Source organism: Empidonax traillii, unplaced genomic scaffold (assembly GCF_003031625.1).
Source record: "Empidonax traillii isolate 1590-97213 ecotype Southwest subspecies unplaced genomic scaffold, ASM303162v1 scaffold189:size1549363, whole genome shotgun sequence".
Lineage (NCBI taxonomy): Eukaryota > Metazoa > Chordata > Aves > Passeriformes > Tyrannidae > Empidonax > Empidonax traillii.
Window position 1 is genome coordinate 1,528,541 of NW_020955382.1, and position 21,061 is coordinate 1,549,601.

Below are 21,061 nucleotides of genomic sequence, written 5' to 3' on the forward strand. Positions count from 1 at the left end.
TTTCTCAACCCATGGGTTTTACCTTTTTCCTGATTCTCCTCCCCAGGCTGGAGGTCGTTGGAGGGGAAAGTAAAATAGCTGCATGGTACTAAGGTGCTGACTGAGGTTAAACCATAGCACAGCAATTCACTCTAAAGCCTTCAACGGCATTTCAGTAACATACATTTATCAGTAATATTTAGGTACATAGAATTCCAAAAAACCCTTACCTGGCACGCACAAATATGGAAGGCACAGCTCTCCAGATTGACATCCTTTCCTATTTACTTCACATAACTGATTAGCTGCGCATGGATTTGGATTACATGGATGTGTAACATCTTCTACAATGTTACCTAAAGAACTTGGGCCTGAAAACAGAACATACAGCATCTGTATTGATTTAAATGAGGTTTATTTTCCTTCAGTAAGGCATGGAATTTCTTACATCCAGTGAAATCATACTTTTTACAATTCTGTGAAGTCTTCTTAATTTTCGTTTTGAACTATAGTTGTAGGAGCTTGGCATGTCAAGACAGTTAACTTATTTCAGTAGCTTGGGCCTCAGTCCTGGAAATAATGACCTAGATGATCCTTCACATATTCACATATTCGCAAAATATATTTCCTCTGTCTTGTTTCCCTACTCATTTTCTCTATATGACAAATACAAACTGACAAGGACTGGCAGATCCATAGCAAGTGATTAACAAATTAGAGGTTTCCAGCACATCTGAAGTTTGACCAAGTTCGCTATCATTGATAAACATTTGTTTCTGTTTTCCTCTAAACTCATTAGTAATCTTCTCTTTCAAGATTATAGGGAAGACAAGATGGGAAAGCAGCAGCTAAATGGAAAGAACAAACCAAAGCCTCAATACTTTGTCTCTCAGGGAACAATTCATTTACTGAGGCACGCTTTCACTAACCAAAAGGTTACTATTTTCAGACTTTCTAGGATTCTGAGAAAGAAATACCAAAATTTAATTTGGGAGGTCTAAAATAGACAAATTCTATAAAGCTAAGAAAAGGTCTAAATCCTACAGAGATAAATATGCAATAGGAAGTAGTAATAGGGTAGAGAAGTTTTGGAAAAAAACATAAAAAGATGCATTTAAATGACACCTAGAACCAAAATGAAATGTCATTAATAGAATTGTGTTCCACACTGAGGGAGAAGACATGCTAGAGGAAAACAGAATCATGAAACCTTAATCTTCCATACAGCTACTAAACTTGTGTTCTATTGCCCCAAGGGTTATTTTTTTGTGTGTGATTTTTGTTGTTGTTGTTGTTGTTGTTGTTGTTGTTTTTTTTGTTTGTTTGTTTGGGTTTTTTTGGTTATTCTAACTGGGCAAAGTGTAATTCTGTATATCAAGAAGATGTGCTATAAATCACATCTATTTTCAAGCAGCTAAAAATCACTGATGTTCAACGAGTCAGATTATTAGGTAACACATATTAGTGTGCTTGTACTGAATATATGATGTCCCCCCCAAAAAAGTGTGGTGCATTAGTTAGCCTTGGCTAACAGCCAAACTCCCACCCAGTCCCTCACCCCAAAGGGGATGGGTGTACAAAATAGGTAGCATAGGATCAGAAAAGATCATGGGCTGAGATAACAGGGAGGTTGCCTAAGAATTACTACGCCCAATACAAAAAAGAATAAATGTAATCAGCTACGGCAACTTGAAAATACCAATTTCCTAACACATTAAATAAAATGTCTCATATCCAATACCGTTTTCTTTAAAAGAAATAATGAAAACTAGTAAAAGCATTCAAAGTATCTTGGTTTCTCATTTTGCTGCGTAGGGTATGTTGATACTTACTCAGGTAGGTATCCAGTGGTATACAGTTCTCCAAGTCATCTGTTGGAGATAAGAGCTCACAAATACTCTCAGCTGAGTGGCCTTCAGGGAATTTATTATGATCTCCACACTTCTTCAGTATTTCCACACAATCTGACCTTCAGACGAATAAAGAAACAGAATTGAATTTCATGAACACTACTTGAAAATAAAGGGTCTTGTATGAAAAAGATTTCTTTCTACATTATTCCCTTCCCTGAATCCACAACTTCCCCTTCTGCCTCACAACAGAGTGTTTAGATAAATGCTACATTTTACATAGTGGGAAGGAACAAATTTGTGACACAAAGACAGAAACTACTGCTTATACTACTTTGGGCTTGATGATCTTCATTTTCTCTGCTGTTATAGGCATATATCTTCCAAGACCAAGCATTTCCTTAATTTACTAATGTCTAATATGAGTTGAACTCTACCTCACTACCTGCACTATTAATTGCTCTCTTTTCTACCCAATCATCTACTTTCAAAAGTTATTTTTTAAATTTAAAAAAAAAAAAACAAACTTTTTTTTTCCAGACCTTTCTGTCAGCTGAAAACCACCAGCAGGTCCAAAAACCGAAAAAGGAGGAAAGGTTTCAGACACCACAGAGAGCCAAAAAACCCCAAACAATAAATCCACTTCACAATGAAGGCACACACATCCCCCTCATTAACAGGCAAGCATCTTCCATTTACAGTGATGGAGATTTAAGCAGTGGCAACTATGAAATTTCATATTCCTTGCCATGTTTTCTCAACAGAGATCAAACACAGTTCTGCAGCAGCTTTTCGGTTCTCATTAAAATCCTTAGTAGAACCTATAAACTCTTCCCCTCCAGTACTTACTTGCAGATAATACTTCCTCTAGATTTGCTGTGGCAAGGTTTAATCTGCAGGGAGCAGGCAATGGCCTTCCACATTTCTGGTTGGCATTTTTTAATATCAAGCACAGGAATATTTATAAATGGCATCTTAATACTCCCTTTTTCCCATAGCTTCATGTCATTCATGGCTCCCTGGTCTGACTGAGTATTGCAGCTCCTAAAAAGTTCTGTTGGCCTTAAAAAAAAGACGATAAGATATGGCATGGATGCAAAAAACAAACAAAAAAAAGAAAATGCCACACATTTAACCTTTCACAATATGAATTCTAAACCTTGATATGGCTTACTTTTTATGATATACGAGAAATTAATCTCTTCCATAGTTGAGCAAGATTAAAATCAATTTGAAATCTGTCTTCAAGGAAAACAAGCTCTTTAAGACTCAAGCCTGAATCTCCCTTCTCACTTCTGTCTCTTGGATCTTAAATATTTCTCACCTGAAGTCGACATAGGAGCAAATATCCCAGATACCCCAAATATCTATGTGTATGTTTCCTGGTGAATCGCTAATGCAAGTTGATTTATCATTTATATTTGCTCAGGCTTGTGATTCTACTACTTATACAACGCTCATGCCACTGCATATTATTAAAAAAAAAAAAAAAAGCCAGTGATCTCTAATAGATAACAAAATTTAATTTTTTTTTGAAGTCTAGCTATTAAATTTGTAACCTTGCAATTACTAACTCACTCGCCACGTTTAAGTCATGCATTACAGAGTATAAACCTACAGAAATATGTCTCCAATAAAAGGAGTTTTGAGAATCAGTAACATGTGAATTTAACAAGCAGTTTAACCTTATTTGTAATACACAACATTTCAGTAATCATGGCTTACTTGTCTATAAAGAAAGACAGAGGAATATGCTGCTAATACATAGTGACATTTTACAACTTCATGGGTTAGCTTTTATTCTTGTAAGTTTTGTTATATCTGTCGTTAAACACATTTCTAAATGCTCATTCTAGAAAAAACGATTTATTTTTAAATTAACTAAAAACATATTTGCAGAAAGACAGCTACATACAATCTCAAAATAAGTCTGAAAAACATTTAACTTTATTTTTTAAATCAAAGCACAGGAATTCCTTTATAAAATATTCAGTGTCTCTCTCCTACCTGTTATTAAAATTAGTGCAGTAAGTAAGATTTCTACAGCCCAGCTGACAAGGTTCTCGTACATCTGCTAAACAGGTCAACATGGAAACTTCAACTGCATTATACTCACAAAAGCGATCAAATTCTTGCCAGCTCTGTGAATTGCCCCAGCTCGTGCTATAAAGTTTAGTGCAGAGCTCTCTGAAAAAAACCACAAGAGATGAAGAAAATAAAATGAAAAGAACAGCAACCACTCAGATACAGGAGAGCCCATCATTTCTTTGCTGGTCACAACAGCCTACGCTTGCAGTAGAAGACTGTTTTATAGCCCAGAAAGTCTGCCAGGGTATCTAAACGTTGTGCTCAAAGAAAATAACCCCTCTTTGTGTTTTTTAAGTTTCCTTAGAAAATTGAATTCTTAGGTATTTTGCCTAAGGATGCTGGCAAATCTTTGAGCTAGCAAGACTCAAAGACTTCAGAATATAAAACCATAATATCCAATAAAACTGTAATAGCTGGAAATGTGAACTTACAACTTTGAGGTGAGAACTAGCCCAGCTAATTTTATTTGTAATAAATCTAGGTTGACATCACAATGAGCAACTTGTAATCCCATCCTTCAGCCTCAAATAACACTTCCTTCTCCTACAGAAATGACTGTCAAGAAAAATACGTTCCTTCTTTTGCCCAGATGTTTGAAACAGGGGTACTGTTTGTTGCTTTTGTTTGAGATGTTTCCTGGTGTCAGCAACACTCAACTCACTTTGTTCACAGCAATATCCTACAGGCTGCAACTGTTCCCATCCCAGCTGAAGGTATGGAACTTCACTGTGCAATTATTAGATCTCCTTTGCGGTGAAAACTTGAAGGAAGGATCCATTTTTGGAACTCATTGCCAAAGCAAGCAAGCAAAAGATATGGTATCAACTGCCAATGATACGACATTCTAAGAAATAATAACTCCAGGGCTCTACTACTAAACTTATCAGAGATCCTGCTAATTCAAGATCTGTTGTTTTGTTGCTGGAAACTTCTTTACCAAAGGAAGCAACAGCTCAGAAATCAAAGTTTGCAACTTATTTAGATATACTGATACATTTGAAATGTATCAGTTTTTAGAGTGGAGAGAAAATCACCCTAAACTAAAAATGCTTCAATAACAGTTTTCTGCAAGCATGCAACTATTTGCTGAAAACCTTTGGGTTTTTTCAAACGTTGGAATAGTTAGTTCCCTTATTTAATTACTAAATAACCTAGGTTATTTTTCATTGACAAAAAAATCAGAAGAACACCTAGTAAGGAATACTGCTAAGGTTTTAACACGAAGCAACCAGACACTTGAGAGTTTGTGCAGTTCACTGTGCCCTTGGCTCTCTTGAGATCTGGTTAACAATATTGGCTGTTATGACCACAGGTATAGTATAGGTTTCGTTAACTTACTGTGTCTGCTGTAATAATCCAGTGCTAAATGTGAGGAAAAGTTGAACCCTCCTACAGGAAGTATATTTTGAGATACAAATTTCTGGACTGAACAGATACTACTGACGCCTGTGTTTCTTCCTCAGAACTCTAGAAATTTCTATCTGACATACATAGCAAGATTCAGGCAAAGGTCTGAAATGAGACAAATTCTGAAGGACTTTCACAACTGGAAATGAGGGTAGAGAGATACTGACCTACATGTGGAAGAATTTGCTTTAGAACAGCAATGGAGCTTCGCTCCATCGAGGCCTGTTGAAGGTGGAGGGTGCACAGTGACTCCTGGGTGAACAGATCTCGAACTCTCCAAAAAACATTGCCAAAGTGGATCCTGAGGGAGGGGCATTGTTTTACAGCCTTCTATGAGTCCATCAACGATTTCAAGCTCTGTTTTCATTGACATTAGAATTCTTTTACAAGCGGTTTGACACGCGTAGTCTTCTGCTCTATCACAGCAATACAAACCTGTTAAAAATTTAAATAAGTAATGGTCAAGCATACAACAACATTCAAGAGGCACGGCATAGTGGCCCTCAGAGAAAAAGTGCTTTAAGGGGGGGGGTTCTTCCCCTCCAAAGAATCTCAAATAACACTGCTTCTCTTAAATGCATACAGAACCAACTATGGGGAAAAAACACCCCCCACAAAATCAATATGTAAAACTGAAAAATAAATAAAAATCAACTATCAAAAGCACCTAAACCCAAAAGTTTATATATATAAACCCATATAGAAATTCATATTATTACAGTTATAATATGGAAATGCATCAATATAATTTATACAATAGTCTTATACAATAACACATTTTAAATAAAAGGTACATACAGTCCTCATTTTTGGTATCTTTTATAAGTTTCAGTAAAGAAAGACTTTTTTATACTTACTATCTGTAGGATTTCTCATTGGATATGACTGTGTATAGTTGTTCACACAGTGTATGAGCTGAGGGCTAATAGATGCACAGTAATTTTCAACTGCTTTAATTTGTGAAGGGCCAGGAGAAGAGTCTGTCCGAAAAATTGCTTGGCAATACTCCCGGCAGTTTGTGTGGTGACCTGCATAACTGCAACAGACTGACCCCACTGGGGAGGCAAACAAACACAGAAAATGTATGGGTTCCTATGCAGAGGAATGAAGAAGAGAGCATGTCTGTACAACACACAAAGACGCTCAAGCTATTACCATGAGGGGAAAAAAAAAAAAGAAATGCTATGCTCTATTAAAATACCTCTGTCTACATAATGACTGGAAATATCTGTAACTAGCCAAATTACATTTCCTTGTTTGGCAGCAGAAAAAAGTCGCTAAAGCTGCCTTGAACTCAAGTTCAAGAGACCAGTAAGCCAGCTGAATCTTATCTTCAGCTACTCTGTTCTTATTTAAGGTAACCAGACTTGTCCTACAATTGAATTATTACAGAGATACTACTAGTAAACAAATAAATATGAAAGAAGTATCATTCAAAAAACCCAGAGAGATGGTATTGTGATTCACCCATTTTTGGTATGTTGTTAAATATACATAACAGTTCTTGAGAACTATTTCTACTAGATTGAATTCTGAGACACTGATTTCATTTTATATAAACAGAATATCGGGCAACAAAACACTTCCATGGTTCTTCACAATTTCAACTCTGCATTTAATTTTGCTACTTAGCACTCATCAAATGAACAAAGCAGAAGGAAAAAAATGTCAGAAAAGACAAATACAAATACACAAATTAAAAACTGATGTAAATGGTATCACGGAATATGCCGAGTTGGAAGGGACCCACAAGGATCACTGAGTCCAACTCCTCCCTTTATCACTTGAGTAAGACAACTTATGCATGTCGTTTGTCCTTCTACAGAACTGAGCCCATGTGTTTGTGTGTATGTACACCCCCACAATTTCTTACATTTTAGAGAAAAAGGGATAGAATGATATAAAAGATAAACAAAACAAACTATTAATTATATACTTACTTTCATTTCTGTTAATACAACTAAAGAGAGCATTCTGAAATCAAAACAAAAACAGTGTTACAAGCCAGAAAACTTTGAATAAATATTTAAGTGTCCAGTCATTTTTTTTTATAAAGAGTAAATAAATCTTTTGTATCATTTGCTCCAATTGGATTGGATTAAAACAAAAACACTATACAAACAGTGAAACCAGGAAATCAAAAGATCAGGGGTCACTCGAGTTCTGTGTGTACTCATAATAAATAAATACTCAAGATAAATACTCAAGCAAGCAAATCAATTGGAAGAATTTCCTGGACTAACTTAGAAACAAAATGCTACGTTAGGGTGTCCCAATATGTTTGGTTGGTTGGTTTGGGGGTTTTTCAAGGACAATAATTTTAAAGATTCTATGTGAAAGAAAAAAAAAAGAACTCTGCACAGATGCATACATGCCAGTAGAAAATCTCAACACACTAACTCCACAACAATATACCTTAAATGCTAAAGCATGCAGTCAGCTCCCTCAAACTATGGCCAAAAGGCACAGCTTAAATGACAGAAGAAGGGAAATGCACACACCCTGCTAGTTTGTTTCACAGATCTCTAGTCCACAGAGCAATCATAGAATGGTTTGGACTGGAAGGGACCTTCAAAGGTCATCTAGTCCAACTCCCTGGCATGGGCAGGGACATTTTCCACTCGACCAGGTTGGTCAAAGACCCATCCAATGGGGTCTTGAACACTTACGGGGATAGGGCACCCACAACCTCTCTGGGAAATCTGTTCCAGTGCCTCATCACCCTCACCATAAAAAAATGTCTTCTTTATACCTAGTCTGAATCTATGCTCTTCTAGTTTATAATCACTAACCCTTGTCACAACAAGCCCTGCCAAGAAGTTTGTCCCCAGCTTTCTTGGAGGCCCCTTTCGGCACTGGAAGCTGTTATAAGGTCTCCCTGAAGCCGTCTCTTCTCCAGGCTGAACAACCCCAGCTCTCCCAGCCTGTCCTCCCAGGAGAGGTGTTCCATCTCTCTTATCATCTTTGTGGCCCTCCTCTAGACTTGTTCCAACAGGTCCACAACCTTCCTGGGCTGAGAACTCCAGGCCTGGATGCAGCACTCCAGGTGGGGTCTCACCAGAGCAGAGCAGAGGGGCAAAATCACCTCCCTCAAGACTACTGAACCCTTGCCCAAAACAACCAGTCTTTGCCTCACTGAAAAGGTACATTTCTTAAAAAAATTAGATACGGCATATAAGCTTTCTGGACTTGAAATTCCAAGATGTAGTTGCCAGTTATCGAAGACTTTAAAATTACATGACTGAAAAACAGAAGATGTATTTGAATTACCTCCACAACTGATCTCTACACTTGCCAGAACACCAGGATTACAAAAAGTGATCAAATACATTAAGGTACATTAAGTGACAAAACGCAATCGCCATCTTCATAAAGTTTCTGATCTCCCTTTCACCCAACCCTATCATTAAACAAAATTGTGTTTTGCACAGAAGAGAGAATCTAGAGAAGAAAACAGAAACACCATCAGATTAATCCACAAGCATAATGTGGGATTAAAGTCTTGCTTCAGTATAGGAAAGTACCAGGTATGCTACTACCTCTGCCTAAGACAAGGAAGAGAGCTCAAAGCACAGAGCTAGTTTAAGCTCTTAGTTCCACTAGATTATGCATCTGTGTTAGTTACTAGGATTTACTGCACTGCAGAGAAGTGGCTATCCCAAACAATCTTTGAAGACCTAAAAGAACTATTTACTGTACCAAAAGATTGAAGACTCACATTTTATATTAGATTTGAAAAACTTCAAGCCGTGACGTTTCGGTTTGTATCATGCCATTAATAATTTTATTTGACACTGTAATTTAAACACCAAGTTCCAACTTTCCAATTGCTTTTTATGCCATAAATCATATTGCTGCCGTCCTGTTTTCTATAGTCTCTATTACATCACCTTTTGGATAATATCTTTTTGGATAGTGAAGTAACAGTTAAACTGAAGATTTTGAAGAGGACAGTCCCAATACTGTAATGAGCAGCAAGAAGTTTCTTCTATTAACAGTCAGACATTAATTTAAACCTTGGATAAGCAATGGCAGATGTGAAATAATGAATCTAAGAGAACAAACATAAATCTAACTTGAAAATTTAAGCTATTTTTCCATGAACAGCAACTACTTATAATTTTAGTGCCTTGAAAAAAGCAACAGGTCTATTGAGTACACTTCACACAAAAACCGAAAAATCTGCCTTACCTAAAAAAAAAAAAAGCCCCAAACCTCACAAAGTAACAACTCAGACATTTTATTTTCATTCCAAGAATATCCCCTACCCAATTTTAGGTCTTTACTCCCAAAAGCATGGACACTGCATAATTTCTATGAGACTAAGAATGAATTTGCAGCAACATTCCTGATCCCAGCAGCAACTTTCCATCTATTAACTTCATATTTTCCCTCTTTACAACACACAAAGCAAATCCTGTAATTCATCCATCTGTAAAAAACAAAGATGAGGGACGAGAGAATTAAGGGAAAAAGAACATGTAGACAGAGTCACCACCCTACATCTACATGTGTAAAGAATAGATTCATACTGTTGCCTAAAGGCTCATGTAATTTTTACAGCACCCATACATCCTTCTCTATGAATGCCCAGGCATGTTGGGGAAATTAGGGTGTCTACTAATGTCCCTAGTCTTAAGGAAGGTTTTGAGTTGAGACGAAATTATCTTCTCACAGCAATTTTACACACCAATTTCATATAGGCAGGATGCCCTAACTGGATAGTAAATATTCTTTCTGTATTTTAAAACTGTAGTTCCACAGACTGCTGAATTGCTGTAATAATCCTTGTATTTCTGTTAGGAGGAGGTGGTCTTAATTCTCTTTTCTACCTTGTTTACAACTCTTCTGTCCCTGTTCCCAGTTGCACAGTCTTTTGTATGCCTTTACCTCACCTTTACCTCATCTTCCCATGACCTGATCTTTCTCAGCAGCCCTGCTGAAAACTAACTTTCTCATCTCCTAGTGTTTTAATTCGGCAATTTCAACAGGCAACACCAAGTTAGAACAGAATAGGACAATCTTTTTTTAGACACCGTCTTTTAGAAGGACCTGCCAGATGCCAGAGGTAAGAAGTATATTTGCAGGGCTAGCAGTGGGAGGGAACGTGTGTGGAAAAATTGCAGTTGCAGAAAGGCACAGGAAGAACTTCAGCTGCACTGAGCTATTCCAGCAACTCACCATATTTCACAAAACTGAAAGTGCCTGTCACCACCAAAGAATGTACAGATACACATGTGGGGAGTGTAGGTATTGGGACATGAGGGAATATAAAAAAAAAAAAAAAATTAGTGTCTAATAACCTGTTTGTAAATAAAGCTGGTAACAGCATTAGACAGTTGGTCTGATTTGAATTACTAGCCATAATTTAATTTTAGAACACAAGGTTAATGCCTATCTCTAATAAATTAGTTCTCATATTTAAGAAATCACAAGCTTTTTTGCCCACTCAAGCGTCCTTCTGCTGTTGAACTGTCAGAACAGAAAGAGAGAGAAAACAAAGCAAAAGATAAAAGAGAGATATAGGTAAGGAAAACCAAACCAAAATCAACCAACCAAACACAAACACCAAAAGAGGAGAAAAGGATGTTCTTTTTAAAAGAACAACTAAGTCATCAAGATTTGGGAAAATGAGGGTGAAAAGGCAATACTATGCATGTACTCCACTTTCTACTTGTGTTGAATATTAAATTACTAAGTGAACGAAGATGTCAATATTGAAATTTCTAAACCACAACCATAATGATTTGTTTTACTGGTGCATCAGACTTCTCTTTTTTTTTAAAAGACAAATGTTTCTGAAACTGGTGATCAAAGTCAGTGAGACTATAAGCAGAAGGAGTGGAAAGTGGCAGGCAGACATGGGCAACACAACCACTTACACCTCAAAGAAAAAAAGTCTCAAAGATTTCTTTTTGGTGTTATGAAAATTGAAAAAGGCTACGGAGGTTTATCCACCAGAGAACATTGTTCAGTCTTCCTCGCCAGAACCCTCTCGAAGAAAGATTTTAGCCAGTACTGCAGGACCTAACTGGTTTCGCTCTTTTTGGAGCTCATCAGCTGCAGGTAACGGCTCAAAAACCAAAATGCACACCCCCAAACACAAAGAGCACAGAACATTTTGCTGAAGGAAGAAGTCCTCTGCACTGTAAGACATGCTTTCATATTATAAGTACATGTTTTCTAAATGGCTGCCTGTTCTGTCTTGAATGAAAAATGACAGCGAAGCTGCTCTTTCACATCAGAAATTAAGAGTAATCTGCTAAAAACCCAAAAGGGATTATTTTCTTCTCTAAAAAGCATCATGGTATGTGTATGATACTAACTTTGGCAGAAAAATAAGTTTAGTACTGTCAGCTTGGGCAACCCAACCATGGCAAATATTTGAATCTAGATCCTATCCAATTAAGGCCACCTTAATATGTAAGTATTACCTACAGTTAACAAATACACTATCAATTTATTACACTTATTAAAATACACTCTATGCAATGAAGACCATGCTAATCTCTCCTTGTCTTAATTTAATCTTCAAATTTATTGATGGAAGATAACTGATGACAGAAGGTAACATACTAAGGTTTAGTGGGGTCAGCTGAAGTGTCAAATGCTGGCGAACCTTTTAAGAACTTTAAAAGCTTGCAGTAATTAACAAGTAAGGTCAAGATTTTTCAATTATGTAAGCCAGTGAAGAAGTGAGAACACTTGCACAGTAAGGTAGGGCAAAATCACTGCAACTTAAATTTTAGCAAGATCACTGAGTGCTCTATCAACTTTGTTTGAACAGCAGAGAATAGAGGAACCAGCAGATGACAACAACATTACCTACAGTGTGTCAGAGCCCATCCTGAATTCCTTAAATAGCACTTCCAGAGGCCACACACACTCCTAATGCCTTAGTAGTTCATTAAAATTGTTTAGGAACCTTCAGCTAAACAATGTCCCAAACAGTTCCTTATTATCTATTGTCTCTGAGCAATCTGCACAATTAGATACAGGCTAAAAACTGCTGACTGCATTTTTCAGCAGCAGTAATTAGTAGTCAGCATTCACTAAAACCTCAGAATAAAGCAGGATCATGGGACTCTAGACGATAAACAAGTCAATACCGTAGCACAGTAAATACTTCTCTGAATTACAGCACTTGAAGCTGTAGGCATTGCATTTGAAGTTTCTGTGTTTAAAAAAAAAAAACGAAGTCAGATTAGGCTAAAGAGTGCTCAAATCTGTGAGAGCAAAAATACCCTTAAACAGTCCAGAGACATGAAAAGCATTCACTACTCTGCATCAAAACTAGTTTTAAGAGAAGAAGCCAAATAACTGGTGACATTTTGTATTTTGGCTGCTTGGCAGATGTTAATAGTGCTCAACTGCAGTAAAGCTCTCACAGCGCCAAATGAACCAGAGAAGTTTGAATGTCTTATTTTGGAACACATGAATTAAAATCTGGAGTTCTTAATGTACAGAGAGGTAAACTCACAGTATGCAGTGCACAGACTCAAGAGCTGCAATCTAATGCAAATTTCAGTGCTACCCGTGTTTCATACAGTTTTTTCAAAAAATGGACCCTCCTCTTCACACGAAACTTTTAAAATATGAAAATCAGAAAATCCTACATACAATCCATACTGTCTCCACTTCTTTTTTTCTTCTTTCTTTGACTATTACCTACCTTCTTTATAGAGGAAGATGAGCAGGATAGCAGAAAGCTGGAAGAAGCAGTGAAAGATAAGAGAGCTGAGATGCACAGAACTAGAGGAAAATTGAAGATGACAAAATGAGTATCGGAGAGGCAGATGATGGGAAAAAGGACTATTAGAATAAATTCTTCAAAAGAAGGCAAATAAAGCATCTTTTGGTAACACTCTAAAATAGTCAGCAAGTTGTGTTAAATTTATTCATTTGTGTATGCTACGCTACTTGAAAATAAAAGCTGTTTGACAGGACACGCAGTCTTCAATGCACTGATCAAAAATGAATAGCTTATTCCAACACGATTCTTTTCTAAAAAGTGTGTAAAATCTCCAAATTAAAAGCAACATACATATTTACAGTAAAAGTAACCCAGTACCAGATGATTAGCAGAAAAAGCATCTTCAGTTAATCTTGTGAAAAGCTGGCACACCAATGCCAAGGTGATTCAGTACAACCTGAGACTCCGTTTAGCAGCTTCAAACCGGGTGACACCTCCTGCTTGGAGTTTCTTTTCCTTCACTGCTCTGAACCCCATGCTCTACCCTTGAAGACTTACCTCATTCTTCACACTCACTAACTTAGTGGAAGATGAAGGGTAACCCACAAAGTGGCTTCCCTAATCCCAAAAGATTTACAGAAGAGTACTATGCAGAGTTCAGTTCTAGGCAGCTTGTGAAAATTCTCTGGGAAACCATTAGGTGAGTATATAAGAGAGCTAAGAAAGCTGGTAAAAAGGGAATTATACTTTTACACCCTTAATTAATCTGGTTTTTACTTTCATATTAAATACCTCAGCAACAGACTTGAGAGCTGATGAACAAGCACTATGATCTGTTACTGTGAACTAATTCTCAGGTTGGATCCTCATTTTTAGCAAAGTATGAATTCTTAAACGCCAAGGCAAACGCAGTATACATGACATTGTATTTATGTGATTCACAGGCTGTTTCTGATCTCATGTCACCCTTTTCAGTTTGAAATAGCTGCTCCTTCCCCAGTTCAGTGTCTTCCCCAGCCAACCCCACTGAGTGCAAAGTACAGTACTGGTCACAGACTACAAGAGGGAGCAGGACACATACACCAAAGCACCAGGAACTTTTGTTTGTTTGTTTGTTTGTTTTTAAAGAAAGGAGAAAGAACGTCTAGGGTGTGGGAAAACTGCAGGTTCCCTCCAGAAGTATTTTTCTGGAATCTCCTATCTTAGGCAAAACTTCCTTGAACTTTATACAACCAAGGAGTCTCTTGAGAGCATTGCAAGTACAACTTTTCATGAGTACCTGTAAGCCTGGGTGCACAGAAAAAACCCATCGTCATACAAAACTCTGTAATAACTGATGATCTACCACATCAGATACTTAATTTCTGTCCCTGACACACTATGTGTATCTACTACACCTAGTCCTCATTAAAAAAGTTCTTTCCTCCTCCACCAGCCTGAAGACCGATTCCTTCTACTATAATTTTTTCCCCTCTCCTTCTCTTTTAGTGTTGCAGAGATAGAAAGCATTATGGTTTTCTGTATAAAAACAGCAAGATCACTCTTGTGTAATTGCAAGGAACTCACTTTTCAAACTTCCAGACAAAAACTGGTAAAGCAAATGACTATCACCATTTTGAAGTCATTCTTTTTTCTCTTACCTTTCCTCTCACGTTCTCCTTCAACCCATATTGGCCAACCTCCTACAGCAATGCAGAAAACCAGAAAAAAAGAAGGAAACAGAACAGCATAACAGAGGAGAAGCTTGCAGATGTTGAGAATATAGCATATCATAGCATGAGAGGAGACAGAACTACCTCAAATGAAAATTCATTTTTAAGAGAACAACCTACGCTAAGTTCAACAGTGAAGAGTCTAGGAAAACACTCTGTAGATTGTTTAGATAAAAAGACCAAAGGAAAAATAAAATAAAATGAAATGAAATAAAATAAAATGAAATAAAATAAAATAAAACAAAACAAAATAAAACAAAATAAAATAAAACAAAACAAAAAAACAAAACAAAACAAAACAAAACAAAACAAAATAAAATAAAATAAGATAAAATAAAATAAAATAAAATAAAATAAAATAAAATAAAATAAAATAAAATAGCAATTTACTGCTTCCTGGAAAAAACAGGAAAGCTGCTCCAATTCTGCTCAAATCAAGAAAATAGAAAATTGTCTGATATCCTGAACTGTTGATTATGAACAGAACTGATGCAGGACTATCTAAGTCAGGGCAGAAGGAAACGGGGCAGGAGGAATCTCTTAATTAAGAAACAGGTCAAAAGAAAAGCAGTCCTAGCAGAACAGCAATTCTACACACTGTGTTAAAAAGAACACAGGTAAAGGCAGATTTTTGAAGAAACCACGATAATTAATTCTATAAGCAGATAGTAAAAATAAATGCAAGCATTAACAGTTTCACTGGTGTTACAAAAGAATTATATATTTGAAATGTTTTACATTAAGATAGGGTGCTTCAAAGGCTATTCTTTCCTGAGTTTATTTCTTTAGGTCACTTTTAAGCTGACTCTCTCACCGTTGAAGCTGAAAAGTTTCTGACAGAATGATTACAATGAATGCTGACTTTGATCAAAACTCCTATGAAATAAACTTTCTTGGAACCCATGTCTCCAGTTTGAAAGTAGCAACTTTTTCATTGAAATTAAGATATAAAAACCAAGACCTTTTTACAGAGGACAATTACACTTCTACAAAAAAATGTAGGGAGAGGTGATTTACATTTGGATGAAATCATATGAGCATATCCAGAAATATGATTATAACAAGACAGGAATTTCCCTCTTCTACAGTATACTATTTACAGAATTTATAAAGGCATTGATTTTTAGGCAGATACATTCAGACAAAATCACATACCTCATATTCCTTCCTGCAGACCTTTAAAACATCATTTTTTGCAGAAGCCTGAAAGACAGATAAATTTCTCCATTTGTAGCAGAAAATAATAAAATCACGTTGCAAAATAAAGACAATTCTGCCTTTAACTGTGACAACCATGGGTTCATGATCAATTTAAATGTTCCTTTAAGAACCTAAAGAACGCATTTAAAGCTTTTGTAAAAAAAAAAAGAGCAGAAACCACAACTGTCAATACAACATTTAATAAAACCCAAAACTTCCTATTTCTGCACCAAGTTAGTTGACAGAAGGCAACTTTGTTTTTGTGAAAGGTTTATCAGATAGAGCAGAACACAGGAAGCATTTAGGAAATGGAAGAACTTGGGCATAAAGATCTTTTGCATGCTAATGTCCCTTTCTCTTCTCCTCTCTCTTGTATGTGCAACACTATGGTTCCTACTGTCAAACTGAACTGCAGAAATTCTCCCTTCAGACTGCAGATCAGTTTGTTCTGTAGAGTATTTCGTGCTCCTTTTTTCATATGGCAGATAGTCAAAACTGTTATTACTACTAACATGTTACTCCGATAATTTAAAACACCTAGGCAAAGTCCAACCTTGGACTTATATCACCTCCTTCAAAATGCCTCCAAAACCCCTTCAAATTTCAGGAATCAAAATTAAAATCCAAATGTTTCCCATTCTCCCTAATATTTGGGAAGTATCGGTATATTAGCATAAATGAGAATAAAACAAAATGTTTTAACTAGAGTCTGCTAAAGTAAAAAATACAGCCAAGACTCTGAGACAGCAGAGTCTGCAATCAAATGACACAGCACCTGATTCGGAGAATAATAAGAAATGATGTAACAATCATAAGATCAAAGTAATAGAATTTCATAGGACACTGCAATAAACAGAAGTGTTTTAATCAGGTCTGGAAAACACTTAAACATTAAGACAAATTTGAAAACTTTGATAAAAAAATGAATTTGAGAACAAATACATGTAACTTATTTTCCAGAGGATCAAAAATACACAGTTTGTTTACTCACTCACCTCTTTTCCACACTACTCTGGGTACTCACTGCTCATGTCTTGTCATATGGTTTAAATGCTATGCTTTTAGGTGAAAATAGCATTGACTTTTTTTTTGTGACAACAATTTGCAGTAGGCTGCTGGGTCAAGATTAAGACACAGCTGTGAATTTTAAGTACATATAGTGCTCCACAACTGAGTTACAAGGATGATGATAAACAAAAAAACTCAAGGGACTAAGTGTAACATAACCAAAGAGAGCCTCAGAACCTTCATGGATTCTGTCAGTAAGTTAGGAAGCCTTACCTGTTTACATGCTTGCCGACATTCCACAGCAATAGCGAGCTCACAGCAACCTAAACCAACCCACCCGTCAGATTTCTTCAAAACTCCTTGGAAAATAAGATGACAGGCACATTAGAGTAGAAAGAGAAACTATGCCCCTGTTTTCCCTCGCCTCCATGTGTTCCAGTTCCTTTTCAGATTTGACAATCCTATTCTCACTCGAGAAACCTATTTACAGATTTGATTTTTATTGGAATTCCAAACCAACTTGAAGCAAGAAGAGAACAAGTCTGTGCTTTCATAAGTGCTGAACCCGGCAATTAATGAAGTACCTTCCCTACACCGAGTTTAAAGATGCTTTATGTACGAACTATTTTAGATGTTCAATGGAAGTACTGGATTTGGATAACTTATCTAATCTGAAATAGAAGAAAACAAAAAACCCCCAGGGAAAAAATAAAAATTAACAACATTATCTCTCTTACAGATGCATCCCATTGTTGGTTTCAATATCACATTTTTCTACCAACTTTGTCAATGCAGAATACGATCCTTAACTTTTCTTCAAGCTTTCTGTAGTGGTTTTGGTTTGGATGGAGTTAAATTTCTGCAGTTGGGGCTATGTTTTGGATTTCTGATTAAAACAGTGTCGATAACACAAGGATGTTGTAGTTACTGCTGACACAAACAGCATCAGTGCCTTTTCTGTTTTTCATATGGACCCACAAGTAGTCTGGTGGTACACAGGAGGTTCAGAGGGGACACAGCCGAGACAGCTGACCCCAACTGGCCAAAGTTGATTCCATACCACATGGCATCACGCTCAGCCACAAAAGCTGGGGGGATAGAGGTCGGTGGGGGCTGCCACTCCTTGGGAACTGTCTGGGCATCAGTCAGTTGGTGGTGAGCAATTGTTTTCTTTTGCATCACTTGTTTTTCTTGGGTTTGTTTTTTTTTCCCCCCTGTCTTTTTTGTTGCTTTTTTTTTTCCTGTTCCATTTTAAAATTATAAACTGTCTTTACCTCGACCCATGGGTTTTCTCACTTTTGCCCTTCTGACTCTCCCTCCTGTCCACTGGCGAGGGAATGAGCAAACAGCTGTGTGGTATTTAGCTGCCTACTGGAGTTAACCCACAGTGCTGCTTCTGTACTTTATCTCCCCAAGAACGTGCTTTCAGATCCAGAAATTTCTCCAGTAAAAGTTTCACATCTTCCTGTCTCTCTTAATCCATTTATTTCACTATTCCCATTATCCTCATTTCTTACCATAAGGTTACACAGAAAAGCAAATTGCTGCCCTAAGTTGTTTCATCCTCGTAATATATTCCTAGACACAGATTTTCTAAGACTTTCAAGACGTCAGAAATAAAATAAAAATGCATTCCTGTATCTATTTCTCATGTAACTTTAAAGACAGAAATAATTAAAGGGAAGGTTTGACCTATCCAGCTGCCCAGCAGTTGTGACAAACTTGTTACACTCTTTTTCTTAGGGCAGGAGGTGGAATTATTTAACTCAAATGAACCACTCACTTTTGTTATGAATATTTTAGAAACTAAGCAGCACTTTATTACATGCACAAATTTTATTCTTTATGTAGAAATACAAAGTAGAAAGTAAAAGAATGAACAACTTAATTTTAAAAAATGCTCTTAAAGCCTAGCAGAAATGCCTATTTAGAAGAGTCACAAGGGATGTTTAGCTTTGAAGAAGGGAAGTGAAAGAGCTAGGAGCAAGACCAGTGATCTTAAATTCAAATGATAAGAAAATATTGGGAGAAAAAAGCAATTAAAAATAATTGCAATCAATGGAAAACAATGACAAGTTGGTATTTATCATGAAGAAAATTGCCCTTAAAATACATTAGTCATCTTTACAAATACAGGTGACATAGAAAGTCTTAACAGTATCGCCAAATCAACTACACATTATGTTCTGGTTTAGGCATTAAAGAACGTATTGGTTGTTTCTGCATCAATTTCCATGTGGAGACTCCTTTCAATCAGAACAACAATGTTTGGTAGAATATTAATTACTAGGATTGATATTGTGAGGCATAACCAATCTAAAAAACATTAAGCAAATATCACGTGCAGTATGAAGACAAGATTTCCAGAAATCTCTGCTGCAATACCAGCTGTATCCAGAAAAAAAACACATGATTAACACAGCTGTACTGCTTTAGGGGCAATGTCACCACCGAACAGTCACCAGTGAATCACCACTAAGTAATCAGGCATCCACATTTTGTGTGATACAGAGCCTGTGTTTTTCAGACATACTGGAACTAAACTAAACTGTGATAAAAGAATGAAGCAAACTACAAATACATGCCAAATTAGGAAGGCTGATAAGTTTCAGCTGTAGTTAGTGTTTTCTTGGCAAGTGGCTCTGTCTTCAGGTTATATCCAAGTATCAGAGAAGCTTCTAAAGAAAAAATTGTGATCACATTTTTGAGGAACACTGAGCTCTGATCTTAATACAGCAACTTAAAAATATATTTTGTCATTAAGGTAATTAGGATATGTGCATTTCTAGATGAAAATATACCTCCAGTGCAGAATTGATTGACTGGAGTCCATAGTTCTGATAAGTCACCGAATTCATCTGTACAGCAGATTCCTGAACTATAAAAGATCATCTAATTGCACAGCACAGACTCTCAGCTCTCTCAGCCTGCCCTCATACATGGTCCAGCACCTTAATCACCTTAAAATGTCTCCTTTCTTGTACCAAGAAGCTCAGAACTGGACACAGAATCCCTGAAGTGGTCTGACTCATGCTGACTAGAGGGGAAGGATGAGCTCCCTTGCTCTGCTGGCAGCATTTTCCTAGTGCAGCCTGGGTGCTGTTGGTCCATGTGCTACAGGGGCACATTGCTGGATCACGTTCCACTTGTGATCCGCCAGGACCCCCAGGTATGTTCATACAAACCTTTGAGCCCAGCAGTTTGACCAAAATATTAAATATTTTCTAACTAGGAAAAGAAAAGAAGTGTTAATAAAATGCACAGGAAACTCAGAATATACTAAAGGAAACTAGACACCAAATATAGTTTATAATAGAAACATAACAGAGGTTAAATTATCATGAAACCTACAGGTGCAGTTGGAGGACACAAAATCAAACCATGTATATGGTGATAAAGCAACATGATTCAATAGTAAACTGGTATGTCTTACCTGGCAAAGAAGAATTTATACAAGCCCACACTTCCCTCTGAAAAGTAAAAATGCAATTATACAAATGTAAATCAATAGAATAGGAGGGTTTCTAGCAGCGTCAAACTGCCATTTTCAGCATTTTTTCATTGGGCTTAAAATAATCAACTGGAAGAATTCTTACATTTAAACATCTTTTGAAGAAGTGCTATAAGACAGAAGTGGAGTACCACTCCTTTGATGAGGAGACTGCTATCCCCAGACTGTGGAATCAACAGCAACATTTTTGCAGGTGCAGAACATACTGTGATTACCTGCAATACACTACCTAGTCAACTTTCTCCACCAGTGTTCAGAGAACTAAATAGCAACTTAGACAATGAATAAGATTTATCCAGGAGCAAGTTTGTGAAGGAACTTATTGCCCTAGTATTCCTTTCCATCAGCTTAAAAATACCCCAAACAACACAAATAATCATACAGGAAACAACCAAAAAAAGGTTTTAAGGTATCCCAGAGACCAGACAAATTAGTTTCAGGGAAAGATAGATGCATGGAAGAAAGAGTTGCATACGTGAAGTTTACTAACATGAGCAGTTACAACAGGGAGCTGTTGGGTTCACCCCAGCTGCAAAGCACTTCTGGTCCTAAGCACAGGTCATGCTAAAAGGCTGATGATACTAGGCAGAAGAATTCTGTAAATTAGCCCACA

At 36.8% G+C, this 21,061-nt stretch overlaps 1 protein-coding gene across 1 annotated transcript in view; it reads right to left on the reverse strand.

Annotated features, from left to right (window-relative positions):
- RECK (reversion inducing cysteine rich protein with kazal motifs) overlaps positions 1–13,191 on the reverse strand; it is a 31,831-nt gene extending 18,640 nt beyond the window's left edge. Inside the window, exons 1-8 of the mRNA XM_027886560.1 lie at positions 12,997–13,191; positions 7,265–7,298; positions 6,182–6,379; positions 5,492–5,759; positions 3,837–4,016; positions 2,679–2,891; positions 1,812–1,948; positions 210–350 (exon numbers count right to left, since the gene is read on the reverse strand). Coding sequence (XP_027742361.1) covers positions 210–350; positions 1,812–1,948; positions 2,679–2,891; positions 3,837–4,016; positions 5,492–5,759; positions 6,182–6,379; positions 7,265–7,298; positions 12,997–13,176 — 1,351 coding nt within the window. The 5' untranslated portion in view covers positions 13,177–13,191. The remainder of the gene's footprint in view (positions 1–209; positions 351–1,811; positions 1,949–2,678; positions 2,892–3,836; positions 4,017–5,491; positions 5,760–6,181; positions 6,380–7,264; positions 7,299–12,996) is intronic.
- Between the last annotated feature and the right edge of the window lie 7,870 nt (positions 13,192–21,061).